This window comes from Bos taurus, chromosome 7 (assembly GCF_002263795.3).
Source record: "Bos taurus isolate L1 Dominette 01449 registration number 42190680 breed Hereford chromosome 7, ARS-UCD2.0, whole genome shotgun sequence".
Lineage (NCBI taxonomy): Eukaryota > Metazoa > Chordata > Mammalia > Artiodactyla > Bovidae > Bos > Bos taurus.
Genome location: NC_037334.1, coordinates 46,135,310 through 46,150,796, shown reverse-complemented (window position 1 = coordinate 46,150,796; position 15,487 = coordinate 46,135,310). Strand labels below are relative to the sequence as shown.

At 38.3% G+C, this 15,487-nt stretch overlaps 2 protein-coding genes and 1 non-coding gene across 3 annotated transcripts in view; all 3 read left to right on the top strand.

Moving 5' to 3' along the window:
* SAR1B (secretion associated Ras related GTPase 1B) overlaps positions 1 to 15,487 on the top strand; it is a 30,227-nt gene that overhangs the window by 12,535 nt on the left and 2,205 nt on the right. Inside the window, exons 3-6 of the mRNA NM_001035315.2 lie at positions 3,734 to 3,853; positions 9,857 to 9,922; positions 11,394 to 11,497; positions 12,527 to 12,658. Coding sequence (NP_001030392.1) covers positions 3,734 to 3,853; positions 9,857 to 9,922; positions 11,394 to 11,497; positions 12,527 to 12,658 — 422 coding nt within the window. The remainder of the gene's footprint in view (positions 1 to 3,733; positions 3,854 to 9,856; positions 9,923 to 11,393; positions 11,498 to 12,526; positions 12,659 to 15,487) is intronic.
* Positions 5,435 to 5,540, top strand: LOC112447578 (U6 spliceosomal RNA). Its single transcript, XR_003035778.1, has one exon. It is a non-coding gene; the product is annotated as a U6 spliceosomal RNA (small nuclear RNA).
* On the top strand, positions 5,563 to 5,954 carry LOC101907294 (NADH dehydrogenase [ubiquinone] 1 beta subcomplex subunit 3-like). The gene has a single exon (XM_059888893.1). It carries the CDS (start codon positions 5,595 to 5,597, stop codon positions 5,889 to 5,891), a length of 297 nt encoding a protein of 98 aa, XP_059744876.1. The 5' UTR covers positions 5,563 to 5,594; the 3' UTR covers positions 5,892 to 5,954.

The window sequence follows — 15,487 nt, the reverse complement described above, 5'->3', positions numbered from 1 at the left end:
AATAAGCAGGGTGACAGTATACAGCCTTGACGTACTCCTTTTCCTACTTGGAACCAATCTGTTGTCCATGTCCAGTTCTAACTGTTGCTTCCTGATCTGCATACAGGTTTCTCAAGAGGCAGGTCAGGTGGTCTGGTATGCCCATCTCTTTCAGAATTTCCCACAGTTTATTGTGATCCACACAGTCAAAGGCTTTGGCATAGTCAATAAAGCAGAAATAGATGTTTTTCTGGAACTCTCTTGCTTTTTCGATGATCCAGCAGATGTTGGCAATTTGATCTCTGGTTCCTCTGCCTTTTCTAAAACCAGCTTGAACATCAGGAAGTTCACGGTTCACATATTGCTGAAGCCTGGCTTGGAGAATTTTGAGCATTACTTTACTAGCGTGTGAGATGAGTCCAATTGTGCGGTAGTTTGAGCATTCTTTGGCATTGCCTTTCTTTGGGATTGGAATGAAAACTGACCTTTTCCAGTCCTGTGGCCACTGCTGAGTTTTCCAGATTTGCTGGCATATTGAGTGCAGCACTTTCGCAGCATCATCTTTCAGGATTTGAAATCGCTCAACTGGAATTCCATCACCTCCACTAGCTTTGTTCGTAGTGATGCTTTCTAAGGCCCACTTGACTTCACATTCCAGGATATCTGGCTCTAGGTCAGTGATCACAGACATGGGTTCAAATCTCAGACCTGACTTTAGCATTTGAGTAAATAAGTTAATTGAGTCTTCATTACTCCTCTGTAAAAAAGACAATAATGATGCCCCTATACAGAGTTGAGGATTAAGTGAAATAATGTATGCAAGTGTTTAACAGTGCCTACCACAGAACAGAAACTTAGTTCAATCCAGTTGAACGATTAAATGCTCTAGCTGTTCCCCTTTGGAATCTTATCCGGTACACTTTTACTATTTAAAAGCTAGGGTGGTAAGTGCATTGGTTAGAAGCAATCTATGTAGAAACCTTTTAAGAAATAGAAATGTTAGGGAGATTATTAATCAGTATTCACGACTGGTTCCAAATAGGAAAAGGAATACGTCAAGGCTGTACATTGTCACCCTGCTTATTTAACTTATATGCAGAGTACATCATGAGAAACGCTGGGCTGGAAGAATCACAAGCTGGAATCAAGATTGCCGGGAGAAATATCAATAACCTCAGATATGCAGATGATACCACCCTTATGGCAGAAAGTGAAGAGGAACTCAAAAGCCTCTTGATGAAAGTGAAAGAGGAGAGTGAAAAAGTTGGCTTAAAGCTCAACATTCAGAAAATGAAGATCATGGCATCCGGTCCCATCACTTCATGGGAAATGGATGGGGAAACAGTGGAAACAGTGTCAGACTTTATTTTTGGGGGCTCCAAAATCACTGCAGATGGTTACTGCATCCATGAAATTAAAAGACGCTTACTCCTTGGAAGGAAAGTTATGACCAACCTAGATAGCATATTGAAAAGCAGAGACATTACTTTGCCAACAAAGGTCCGTCTAGTCAAGGCTATGGTTTTTCCTGTGGTCATGTATGGATGTGAGAGTTGGACTGTGAAGAAAGCCGAGTGCCGAAGAATTGATGCTTTTGAACTGTGGTGTTGGAGAAGACTCTTAAGAGTCCCTTGGACTGCAAGGAGATCCAACTAGTTCATTATAAAGGAGATCAGCCCTGGATGTTCTTTGGAAGGAATGATGCTAAAGCTGAAACTCCAGTATTTTGGCCACTTCATGCAAAGAGTTGACTCATTGGAAAAGACTCTGATGCTGGGAGGGATTGGGGGCAGGAGGAAAAGGGGACGACAGAGGATGAGATGGCTGGATGGCATCACCGACTCAAAGGATGTGAGTTTGAGTGAACTCCGGGAGATGGTGATGGACAGGGAGGCCTGGCGTGCTGCGATTCACGGGGTCGCAAAAGAGTCAGACACGACTGAGGGACTGAACTGAACTGACTCATAATTAAAGGAGAGCTGTAGTATCCCAGCTCAAATGACTGGAAGATAATTTTCTCCTTAGGATCCAGGTTGTTGGTCGATAGGTGATTAGGCCTTGAAAAAAAATTTACTTCTTAAACTTAAATGTGAGTATATAACTAAATGTTATTTTGGCATGAACTTACTAGAAAATGGATAGCCCAATCTGTAACTGCCTAATATCTTAAAATTTTCACTTATTGATTAAATTTTTTGAGTTGCTACTGTGTTCCCTGTCCTCATATATTCCTATAAAATAAAGTTCAATACTACTGCACACCTATTAGAATGCCCCAAATTCAGATGCTGAGAATACCAAATGTTGGTGAGGATGTGAAACAACAGGAATTCTTATTCATTACTGGTGGTAATACAAAATGGTATAACCACTTTGGAAGACAGTTTGTTGTTCTCTTATGAAAGTAAACATACTCTTACCATTCCGTCCAACAGTTGTGCTCCTTGGCATTTACCCAAAGGAACTGAAAACTTACATCCATCCAGAAACCTGCACACAGATATTTATAGCAGCTTTAGCCATAATTGCCAAAACATGGAAGCAACCAAGATGTCCTTTAGTGGGTGGATGGATAAATGAACTATGGTATAGCTAGATAATGGAATACTGTCTAGCATGAGAAAGAAAATGGGCTATCAAGCCATGAAAATACATGGAGAAACCTTACATGCATATTACTGAGTGGAAGAAGCCAATCTGAAAAGCTACATATTGTGTGATTCCAACTACATGACATTCTAGAGAAGGCAAAAATATGGAGACCATAAAAAGATGAGTGGTTGCTGGGCAGTGGGTAGGGTGGATATACAGGCAGAGTACAGAGACTTTTTAGGGCAGTGAAAATATTCTGCATAATGATGGACGTAAGTCACTAAACTTCTGTCGTCTTTTGGGGGAGAGGACAAAATATGTGGGGATATATGTGGGGACCAGAGGTATATGGGAAATATCTGTACCTTCCTTTGAGTTTTGTTGTAAACCTAAAAGTGCTCTAAGAAAAGCCTTTAAAGTATATATATAAAAAGCTCAATATGGAATTCTGCAATAAATGTAGTCTAGTCAGTGCTGTCTTTATCTGTTTATCACTGTGTCAGTGCTTGATTGATATATTTAAAATCATGTGCTTGGATATTTTTGTTGTTGCTTAGTTTTACACAGTCATGTGAATAGTTTAACCTTATTCTCAGGTAAATTTGACAGGGAACTAAACTTTTTTTACTGAAAAAAACTCACTGTAGTTTTGATTGTCAAAACAATTTATTTTTACCTGTGAAAAAAATGAAAACTCTAATTTTTCTTTTGGTCTAGCTTCATAAATATATAATCTCAAGTACTTTATGTTTCTCTAGTAGAGGGCACAAATATTTGTCAAGGGATAAATTAAAAGAGGATTTAAGTTAAATCATCAAGGGAACTGGCATTTTGGTATTGCAAGATAAGTTTAGGTCACACACATGCATTGACTGGGGCAAAGTTTAGTTTTATAATGATGTGATGTCCCAAATCATAATAGATTTAAAATAGCTCTTCAAAACTAAATATTGGTTAGAAATCCAAGCTTTTTCAGGCCAATTTATAAAATATTAGAAGTTCAAAAGGTTAATAAGTGTCTCTTTATCAAAAATCTGGGATAATTCGGAAAAGTATCCAAATAACTAAATTGTGAAGATTATATTATACTTTTATTTAAAGTCACTTTATTTCTATAACCTGTGTGGGCTATCACTGACTAATCATAGCTCTTACTCTGCAGGATTATATAAGAAAACTGGTAAATTGGTATTTCTTGGATTGGATAATGCAGGAAAAACAACGTTGCTACACATGCTAAAAGATGACAGACTCGGACAGCACGTGCCCACGTTACATCCCAGTAAGTGCGTTCTCCATACAGGGCGTTACTTGATGAAGCGATTCCCGTTCACAGGCCCTAACCAAAAGGGTTGTTTGTTTTTTGGTGGATAAATGATGATCATTTCACTTGTTCTTAATATAGTAAATGATAAGTGACCCAACTCCAGGGAGTATATTTAGATCTTGAAATAATACTCATATCGTCTTATAGTTAGTATACCTTTGTCCAACTAGAGGAGTTAAAAAGTTATTGTCTCAGGGGTTATGATAGTATATTCAACCACATATTGTTTAGGTTATAAATAGTCAGCATTACCTTTCTTATATAACCTAAATTTCTTTCAAATTTTAGAACTGTATTATTTTAATCATTATTCAGTGGACAGATTATAGTCTTATACTTTGCTGTAGCTCTTAACTTATTAACCAGTTATTTTTCTAGTTCTAACAACCTGAACTGTTTCTAACATAAAGACCATAGAATTTTTATTCCAAAAACCAAGCATATATTGATACACTTATAGAAGGTTTTCTTTTGTTTTTGGCCAGGCCCCATGGCTTGCAGGATCTTAGTCCCTCAATCAGGGATTGAACCTGAACCCACAGCAGTGAAAGCGCCAAGTCTTAACCACTGGACCACCAGGGAATTCCCTAGAAAGTGTTAAAGTAATTAAAAAATAATTCACTGTGCTTTCTTTTAGAAAGCCAACCGAAAGACATTAATAATGATTCTGTAAATCACTTAATACGTATCATTCTTAATAAGATTATGTAATAGGTACTGTTGAGAGAGTCAAGTTAAAGTGACAGAATTAGTCACTTTAAAATTAGAAACAGAAGTCTAATTTTAAAATACCTGTGGGGGACTTCCCTGGAAGTCCAGTGGTTTAAAGTCTGAGCTTCCACTGTGGGGTCACACAGATTCAGTCCTTGGTTGGGGAACTAATTTTCCACATGTTGCATAGCACAACAACAAAAACTTCTGAACTTGTTTTACTCTTGAAAAGACTATGAATCAACTACACAGAGAGTTTAAGACAAGCTAACCCACAGATTTTTAAATAATGAGTGTTGGCCTTAAAAATGAGTACAAAGTTGAGAATTGGACTAAAAATTAAATAATACAACAGTTAATTTAATTCCGTAAATATACTAAGAACAAGGCAGGAAAACAGAACAAAACAAACTACCATTTTATCTCTAAAACTGTTAGTGAATCATTGGAAAAGGAAGATTTCATAAAATTGAAAGTTTTTTTTTACATTAGGGGAAGAAAGTGGGGCTTGACAAATAAGATTCTGATACAAGAACAAAACTGTTAAAAGAAAAATCATGGTGAAATTGAGTATATAAAATTATCTGCAAAAATAGCAGAATTGGAAGATATTACACAGTGGTCTTAATGTTAGGTATAAGTCACTTTTAAAATTTTATGTTCTTTTTAATATATTCAGCAAATATTTTTTGAGCACTTGCTTTATGTCAGACATTGTTCTAAGTACTAGGAGTAAAAACAGTGGCACAAAACATGTTATCTCAACATTCCTGCATCTCATATTCATTTTAGCTTATATTTTTCAGTTAATCAAAAGCATTATGTGTACTCTCTTCATCAGCACATATATTAAAATTAGAAAGACACAGAGAAATAAGCATGGTCCCTGCAGAAGGATGACACACAAATTTGTGAAGCGTTCCGTATTTTTAAGAATGAAATTAGTGAATCTTGAGTGTCCTGAGAGGTCAGATTGCTGTCAGACATGGCCCACAGACATGGACATGAACAAGGTCCTAGTAAAATGGAACTTCCAGATTATAAACAATGGAAGATAGAAGGGACACCATTAGAAACCGTCCAGGAGAAACTGGCCACACAAGGACTAAGGGATCCATGGGGCCGCAATGAAGCTTGGAGATACATGGGTGGCTTTGCAAATAAAGTTTCCTTTGTTGGAGCATTATTAAAAGCATTCAAGTGGGGATTTGCTGCATTTGTGGTAGCTGTAGGGGCTGAATATTACCTGGAGTCCCAGAAAAAAGATAAGAAACATCACTGAAGATAATACCTGGAAATATCTTTTAATGTCTTAACTTTCTTATAAAAAGATTTCTTCACTGTAGCCTACTCACCTGTGTGTTTATTCCTTAAGGAATACTAGTAAGATTTAAGAAAACAAGAAAACATGAAAGAAAAAAAAAGAATGAAATTAAAAATACTCTCTAACACCATACCAAAAATAAACTCAAAATGGATTAAAGATCTAAATATAAGACTGGATACTATAAAACTCTTAGAGGAAAATGTAGGCAGAACACTCTCTGACATAAATCTCAGCAGTATCTTTTTTGATCGACTTCTAGAGTAATGAAAATAAAAATAAACAAATAGGGTCTAATTAAGCTTAAAAGCTTTTGTATAGCAAAAGAAACCATAAACAAAATAAAAAACAAGCCACAGAATAGGAGAAAATAGTTGCAAAGAGACTGACAAGGGATTAATCTCCAAAATATACAAACAGCTCATGCAGCTCAATGTCAAGAAAACAAACAACCCAATCAAAAAATGGGCAGAAGATCTACATAGACATTTCTTCAAAGATGACAGATGGCAAAAAGGCACATGAACAGGCATTCAACATCACTAATTATTAGAGAAATGCAAATCAAAACTACAGTGAGGTATCACCTCACATCAGTCATAATGGCCATCATCAGAAAAATCTACAAACAATAAAGGCTGGAGAGGGTTTGGAGAAAAGGTAACCCTCTTACATTGTTGGTGGGAATGTAAATTGGTACAACTATTTTGGAGAACAGTATGACAGTTCCTTAAAAAACTAAATATAGAACTACCATATGGTTCAACAGTCTCACTCCTGGGCATATATCTGGAGAAAAACTATAATTAAAACGATACATGCTCCCCAGTGTTCACTGCAGCACTGTTTAGAATAGTCAGGACATGGAAGCAACCCAAATGTCCATCAACAGAGGAATGGATAAAGAAGATGTAGTACATATATACAATGGAATGTTGTTGTTGTTTAGTCAACTCAGTTGTGTCCAACTGTTTGTGACCCCATGGACTGTAGCCTGCCACGCTCCTCTATCCATGGCATTTCCCAGGCAAGGAAACTGGAGTTGGTTGCTGTTTTCCTCTCCAGGGTCTCTTCCCAACCCAGGGATTGATTACTCAGCCATAAAAAAGAATGAAACAATGCCATCTGCAGCAACATGGATGGACCTAGAGATTATCATACTAAGTGAAGTAAGTCAGACAAAGACAAATATATGGTATCAGCCATATGTGGAATCTAGTAAAAAGTGATACAAATGTACTTATTTACAAAACAGACTCACAGATCTTGAAGTCAAATTTATGGTTTATCAAAGGGGAAACATGGGACAAGTAATAAATTAGGAGATATGGATTAACATATACACACCACTATATATAAAATAGGTAACTAACAAGAGCCTACTGTATAGTACAGGGAACTCTACTCAATATTCTGTAATAACCTGTATGGGAAAAGAATCTGAAAAAGAATGGATAAATACATATGATTCACTTCGCTGTACACCTGAAACTAACACAATACTATAAATCAACCATACTCCAATAAAAAATTTTTTTAATGAATATGGGAGAAAGGTAACATGTATCTACCCTATGATCTGGCAGTTCCACTGCTGATATTTATCTTGGAAAAATGAAAAAATATGTTCACCAAAATCCTCATACAGGAATATTTGTTGTACCAGCTTTACCTGTATTAACTCCAAACTGGAAGCAGTTCAGATGGCCTTCATAAAAAGAATGCACAAACAATGGAATTCTATTCAACAAAAAGAGCAATAAAGCACAGATCCACACAGTGCGTATTATATTGCATGGAAGAGGCTGGTCACAAAAGTTCTATATGATGCCATTTATGTAAAATTCTAAAACAGGCAAAACAAACCTGTGATGACAGAATCCAGATCAGTGCTTGCTTCTGGGAATGGAGGTGTGGGCTGACTCGGCAGGGGCAAGAGGGAACTTGCTGGGATGTTAACAGTGTTCTGTATCATAATCAAATTGGGACTCATTTTATAAAGCAGGGAGTGTACCAGAGATTGTAATCACAGAGATAGTTTGCCAGCCATGTCCAAGCATTATCTTTTCCTAATGGAAAGGATCATGCTTTGAACACAAATTGTGTTAATTATTCATTCACCTGGCAGTCTTCCTACAGAATTTTTTAGCAAGATAAACTACTCTGGGGTCTCATAGCTATACTGAATAGTTAACAATTGTACTGAACCTTTCACCGTAATTGTAGCGGCCTTCTGCTTTTGTCTGTGAGGGAATAACAGAGGCTGCAATTACCCTCCCACTAAAAATGACTAGAAAAGTGGACAAAAATATACACTACAACTGTTTTCAGATATTGGGCAATAGCTAGCACAGGGCTATGTTTTCTGAGAAAAGAAAAACAAACCCTTGTCTGTTTTAAGTTTTATCACAGGGGTTAATTTTAAGACCATGGTGTAGGGAGAAGAAACCCAAACGTAACCCAGTAGTCTCACTGAATTGAGGAGACAAGAGACCAGAATTTGGGGAGGCTGAGGTGACTAGAATTTGCTGGGCAGATTACTACAGAGCAAACAGCTCTGTAGAGAAAGAACTCCAGCAATGTTCATGGCTGAATACCAGTCTGTGCATACACAGGGTAAAACTACACATAGCCTGTCAAAAGAACAGTTACAGTGAAGCGGTTAGCCAGTTCATTCCCAGAGCTCACACGGAGCTACGAATCCACATACCCACCAGCCAGAAAGAAGAGACCTTGTCGACTACTCCAAAAAAGTACATCTTAGTAATGAGGCTAACTTAGCTCCAAAGTAAAGGCTACTTTACTGCTGTAACAAAACTTAAAAACTGATCCGCAAGCAGTTTAACTGCCTGCCAGAACAAAGTCCAGCTTATTTTGGGGGGTTTTTTTGACTGTGCCCCGGAGCTTGCAGGATCTTAGTTCCCTGACCAGGGTCCCCACAATGAGATGGCTGAGTCTTCACCACTGGACCACCAGAGAGTTCCCAAAGTCCAACTTTCTTGAAAATGATACAACAAAATCCAACATCCAATAAAAAATTATTAGACATGCAAAGAAGCAGGAAAGTGTGATCCTTAAATAGAAGAAAAGTCAATCAGTAAAAACATTGATGGCACAAGTAAAAAAGAGGATGGAATTAGGAAATAGGAACACTAAAACAGCTGTTATGAATATGCTCAAGGGTTTAAGGGAAACACAAACATAATGAGAGAATGGAAGATTTAAGCAATCTAGCAAACCTATCACTAAAGTCCCAGGAGGGAAAGTAAGGGATCAGAAAAAAAATTTGAAGAAATAAGAGCCAAATTTTTTTATTACAATTATGTTTGCCATTAAAGACTGTGTGTGTGCTTAGTCACTCAGTTGTGTCTGACTCTTTGCCAACCCCATGGACTGTAGCCCGCCAGGCTCCTGTCTGGGGGGATTCTCCAGGCAAGAATACTGGAGTGGGTTGCCATACCCTCCAGGGGATCTTCCCAACCCAGGGATTGAACCCAGGTCTCCAGCATTACAGACGGATTCTTCATGGTCTGAGCCAGTAGGAAGCCCCAAAACCATCACCTGTGAAATATAACAGCCATGAGAAAATACTGTTTTTTCACCTTTATCATTTAAGATGAATTACAGGAAAAATTATTAGGTTAGACCAGTCACTTGAATTCACAGTAAATAATGTCAATTTCAGCTGGATAGAGGAGGAAAAATAAGTTGGATTTATCGTGGGCACTGAATAACAGAAGTGAATATTACCAACTACTTGCATTACACTGGCAGTATGAAATGGAATATAGTAGTTATAACAAAGAATTCCTTTTTGATTTGACCTTATTTGCAATTAAAGTAATCAAACTTTAAGTGGCAGTATGTGCCAGAAATGAACTTCTAATTTTCATGTTTTTAAAACATTTTGTATTATTATTTAGCTTCAGAAGAACTAACCATTGCTGGCATGACCTTTACAACTTTTGATCTGGGTGGACATGTTCAAGGTGAGAATCTACTACTCTTACAGTTGTTTTATTTTATTTAATAAAAATGTGACCATTATGTTACAGTGCATGAAATCTCGTTTTATTCAAGGAAAGCCAGAGTAGACTTAAAATTTAGGAATTATCACCCCTGGATAAATGCTTTAAATGCAAAGGGTGATTTTCATGATATTCCAGTGTAAGTCTGAATTGCTTTTGGTGATAAAGCATATGAGTAAAATTTTGCCTCCATTTTTTCTCTTCTTCAGCCCACCTCTCTCTTACTGTCATAATCATGTTATAAATATGTTATTGCTTTTTTTGCTCCATATGAAAAGCCTTCATTGGCTAACTCATTACCTACAAAATAAAGGCCATTCTCACTGACCTGGTATTCAGGATTTCTAAGATGCGATCACACTTTACTTTTTGAGTCTTAATTTCCCACTCTTCCCTTTGTCATGCTCTTTACTCCAACCAAACCAAACCATCTTGGTGTTCGTTCTTCCACCTCTGTGCTCACGTGGTCTCCATCAGCACACAGGTAACCCACTTTCAGGGCTCAATGTTAAGTGCGGCTGCCTCCTCTGAGAAGCCACTCCCAGCTGGCTATACTTACCTAGCAATTAGTACATTTGTATACATGTCTAAAGATTGGAATGACTGTCTTATTTCAGACTCTACTAAACTTTCTGGGATTGAAATGCTACTTTTTAATATCCCCAAAAGGACTTAGCAGTACCCACTACATGGTAATTCATAAATAATGAATACTACAAAGGTTGTGGCTAGAGAAAGCACATTTGAGATATACATCAATTGTTTAAAATATACATAAACTAATTCCTAGAATATAATGATTAGATTTAGAACCTAATGGAGGTTGAGGCTTCATCTCTATATGAAGGTGTTTTATAAAGCTGAAGTCCAGAGGAAAAAGGTTACCTTCCTCTAGGGCACCCTCAAAAATATTTTCTTTTCTAAAAGAGAATGTCATGGAAAAAATCACCCTAATGGTTTCATAAACTTGTTCTACGAGTAGAACAATTTGCTTTATTTTTTAACTTAACAAGTCTGAACCTGATACTAATTTCCTTCTGTCACTGACTCCAGACTTGATCACTAGCAAAAAACTGATAAACTAGAAATGTCAAAAAGAAATGGATACTGCATATAACAAATAGTAGTGGTCCCTCCGATGGCCTTAATGTGCATCCTTGTCCATTAGCAAGTAAATATTAATTCTTCCTCTGACATGGGTAAACTGGGGCAGACTCAAGTATTTGACTTGCCCAAACTAAGGAAAACCTTTAATTTCTTCTTTGGTCATCTGGAAAGATTTTGGCAATACTGGGTAAAAGATTAACAAGTATATAATGATGTAGCAGCAGCTAAGGGCTAATTACACTTGATATCTTGTTGGACTGTTCCGTCAAACCATCTGCTAGGTTTGACCAGCAAATAAAATCTAACTCCTGATTGTTTTTGTTAGCTCGAAGAGTGTGGAAAAATTACCTTCCTGCTATCAATGGCATTGTATTTCTGGTGGATTGTGCAGACCATGAAAGGCTGTTAGAATCAAAAGAAGAACTTGATGTAAGTTAAATAATTAAAACTAACCAGTTGATCACTCTGGTAAGCCTGAGAAAACAGGTTAGAGATGTAGGTATGAGAGTGTAACTTTTCTGCAGCCTCTGATGTAACTCCTGACAATCTGTGGAGTTCAGAGATTACTTAGAATGCAGAGGGAGTACCTTGGAGTATCTGTGGCTACTGAGGAGTACTAACGAGACTTCCTTCCTGAAGGCTTAGGCTCATTCTATGCAGTGTGTGCCCTTGTAGTTCATTTTGTATCTGCTGCATTCCTGTAGTGGCTTGGTCTTAAGCCCCTGGTCCTCCAGGTGGTTTCTCCAGGAGCTGGCTAGAACCTAGAAATGGTATAACATGCTATCTTTGTCACCATTCCCAGGAGTGATCAAGGCCATGTGTAGCCACCTCCTCTCCCATCTCCCAGGTTACATGCTTCGTAAAGGGGCTCAGGAGCAGTAGGCAAGGCCAGTGCTAGACCTGGGCTCACAGAGAAAGGAGGTCCATGATTTGATGGAAGGTTGACCCGACCATGCTTCTGCCAAGAGCAAGCAAACAAGTACTTACTCACGTGGAAAAGTCCTGGTAAGTTCTGTGGTCATGGAGCAGAGCCAGAGAATTCCTTTGTTCCTACTTTGTACCAGGCACTATGCATATTAGCTCATTTAATTCTCAGATTAACTCTGTAAGGTAGGTGCTTACTATTGTAGATTCTCTTTGAACTTCAGCCAGCCTTATTTGTCTAAGATCTCACAACTCAAAAGCAGCAGAATTAGAAATGAAACCAGGTCTGCACACCTTCAAAGTGTTGAGGCTAGTCACAGTGAGCGTTTACAGAAGGAGACAGAGAGGCAGAAGGATGGAGCTGTGGGATCATTGAGCTCACTTTAAAATGTAGGGAAAGTTCACCAAAGAAAGCCAAACTGCCAGGATATGATAGAGTGAGCCCTTGATGCCCATTTGCTGTCTTGTCACAATGAGCCCTTTAGTTGCTTTTATATCAACATCTTAACTTTCATTTTGCTTTGTTTTTTTCAGTCACTAATGACAGATGAAACTGTTGCTAATGTGCCCATACTGATTCTTGGGAATAAGATTGACAGGCCTGAAGCCATCAGTGAAGAGCGGTTGCGAGAGATGTTTGGTTTATATGGTCAGACAACAGGAAAGGTAAAAAAAAAAAATTTGACAGGTGTGAATACTTCATTCAGTAGTACAAATATCTTTTTATTTTATTTACTCTTAATCTTCTGAAAAGGTCTGTTCCCATACTACCCTTAACAGTAATCATGCTTATCAGTCTAATTGGCAGTCTGGCTTCTTTTTTTAAATTGGGATATAATTGACAGTATGAAAAGGCAAAATGATAGGATACTGAAAGAGAAACTCCCCAGGTCAGTAGGTGCCCAGTATGCTACTGGAGATCAGTGGAGAAATAACTCCAGAAAGAATGAAGGGATGGAGCCAAAGCAAAAACAATACCCAGCTGTGGATGTGACTGGTTGATAGAAGCAAGATCCGATGCTGTAAAGAGCAATATTGCATAGGAACCTGGAATGTCAGGTCCATGAATCAAGGCAAATTGGAAATAGTCAAACAGGAGATGGCAAGAGTGAATGTCGACATTCTAGGAATCAGCAAACTGAAATGGACTGGAATGGGTGAATTTAACTCAGATGACCATTATATCTACTACTGCGGGCAGGAATCCCTCAGAAGAAACGGAGTGGCCATCATGGTCAACAAAAGAGTCTGAAATGCAGTACTTGGATGCAATCTCAAAAACGACAGAATGATCTCTGTTCATTTCCAAGGCAAACCATTCAATATCACAGTAATCCTAGTCTATGCCCCAACCAGTAATGCTGAAGAAGCTGAAGTTGAACAGTTCTATGAAGACCTACAAGACCTTTTAGAACTAACACCCAAAAAAGATGTCCTTTTCATTATAGGGGACTGGAATGCAAAAGTAGGAAGTCAAGAAACACCTGGAGTGACGGGCAAATTTGGCCTTGGAATACGGAATGAAGCAGGGCAAAGACTAATGAGTTTTGCCACGAAAATGCACTGGTCATGACAAACACCCTCTTCCAACAACACAAGAGAAGACTCTATACATGGACATCACCAGATGGTCAACACCGAAATCAGACTGATTATATTCTTTGCAGCCAAAGATGGAGACGCTCTATACAGTCAGCAAAAACAAGACCAGGAGCTGACTGTGGCTCAGACCATGAACTCCTTATTGCCAAATTCAGACTTAAATTGAAGAAAGTAGGGAAAACCACTAGACCATTCAGGTATGACCTAAATCAAATCCCTTATGATCATACAGTGGAAGTGAGAAATAGATTTAAGGGCCTAGATCTGATCAATAGAGTGCCTGATGAACTATGGAATGAGGTTCATGACATTGTACAAGAGACAGGGATCAAGACCATTCCCATAGAAAAGAAATGCAAAAAAAGCAAAATGGCTGTCCGGGGAGGCCTTACAAATAGCTGTGAAAAGAAGAGAAGCGAAAAGCAAAGGAGAAAAGGAAAGATATAAACATCTGAATGCAGAGTTCCAAAGAATAGCAAGAAGAGATAAGAAAGCCTTCAGCGATCAATGCAAAAAAATAGAGGAAAACAACAGAATGGGAAAGACTAGGGATGTCTTCAAGAAAATCAGAGATACCAAAGGAACATTTCGTGCAAAGATGAGCTCGATAAAGGACAGAAATGGTATGGACCTAACGGAAGCAGAAGATATTAAGAAGAGACGGCAAGAATACATAGAAGAACTGTACAAAAAAGATCTTCATGACCCAGATAATCACGATGGTGTGATCACGGACCTAGAGCCAGACATCCTGGAATGTGAAGTCAAATGGGCCTTAGAAAGCATCACTACGAACAAAGCTAGTGGAGGTGATGGAATTCCAATTGAGCTATTCCAATCCTGAAAGATGATGCTGTGAAAGTGCTACACTCAATATGCCAGCAAATTTGGAAAACTCAGCAGTGGACACAGGACTGGAAAAGGTCAGTTTTCATTCCAATCCCAAAGAAAGGCAATGCCAAAGAATGCTCAAACTACCACACAATTGGACTCATCTCACATGCTAGTAAAATAATGCTCAAAATTCTCCAAGCCAGGCTTCAACAATATGTGAACCGTGAACTTCCTGATGTTCAAGCTGGTTTTAGAAAAGGCAGAGGAACCAGAGATCAAATTGCCAACATCCGCTGGATCATAGAAAAAGCAAGAGAGTTCCAGAAAAGCATCTATTTCTGCTTTATTGACTATGCCAAAGCCTTTGACTGTGTGGATCACAATAAACTGTGGAAAATTCTGAAAGAGATGGGAATAGCAGACCACCTGACCTGCCTCTTGAGAAATTTGTATGCAGGTCAGGAAGCAACAGTTAGAACTGGACATGGACAACAGACTGGTTCCAAATAGGAGAAGGAGTTCGTCAAGGCTGTATATTGTCACCCTGTTTATTTAACTTATATGCAGAGTACATCATGAGAAACGCTGGACTGGAAGAAACACAAGCTGGAATCAAGATTGCCGGGAGAAATATCAAGAACCTCAGATATGCAGATGATACCACCCTTATGGCAGAAAGTGAAGAGGAATTCAAAAGCCTCTTAATCAAAGTTAAAGTGGAGAGTGAAAAAGTTGGCTTAAAGCTCAACATTCAGAAAACGAAGATCATGGCATCCGGTCCCACCACTTCATGGGAAATAGATGGGGAAACAGTGGAAACAGTGTCAGACTTTATTTTTCTGGGCTCCAAAATCACTACAGATGGTGACTGCAGCCATAAAATTAAAAGACGCTTACTCCTTGGAAGGAAAGTTATGAGCAACCTAGAGAGCATATTCAAAAGCAGAGACATTACTTTGTCAACAAAGGTTCGTCTAGTCAAGGCTATGGTTTTTCCTCTGGTCATGTATGGATGTGAGAGTTGGACTGTGAAGAAGGCTGAGCTCCGAAGAATTGATG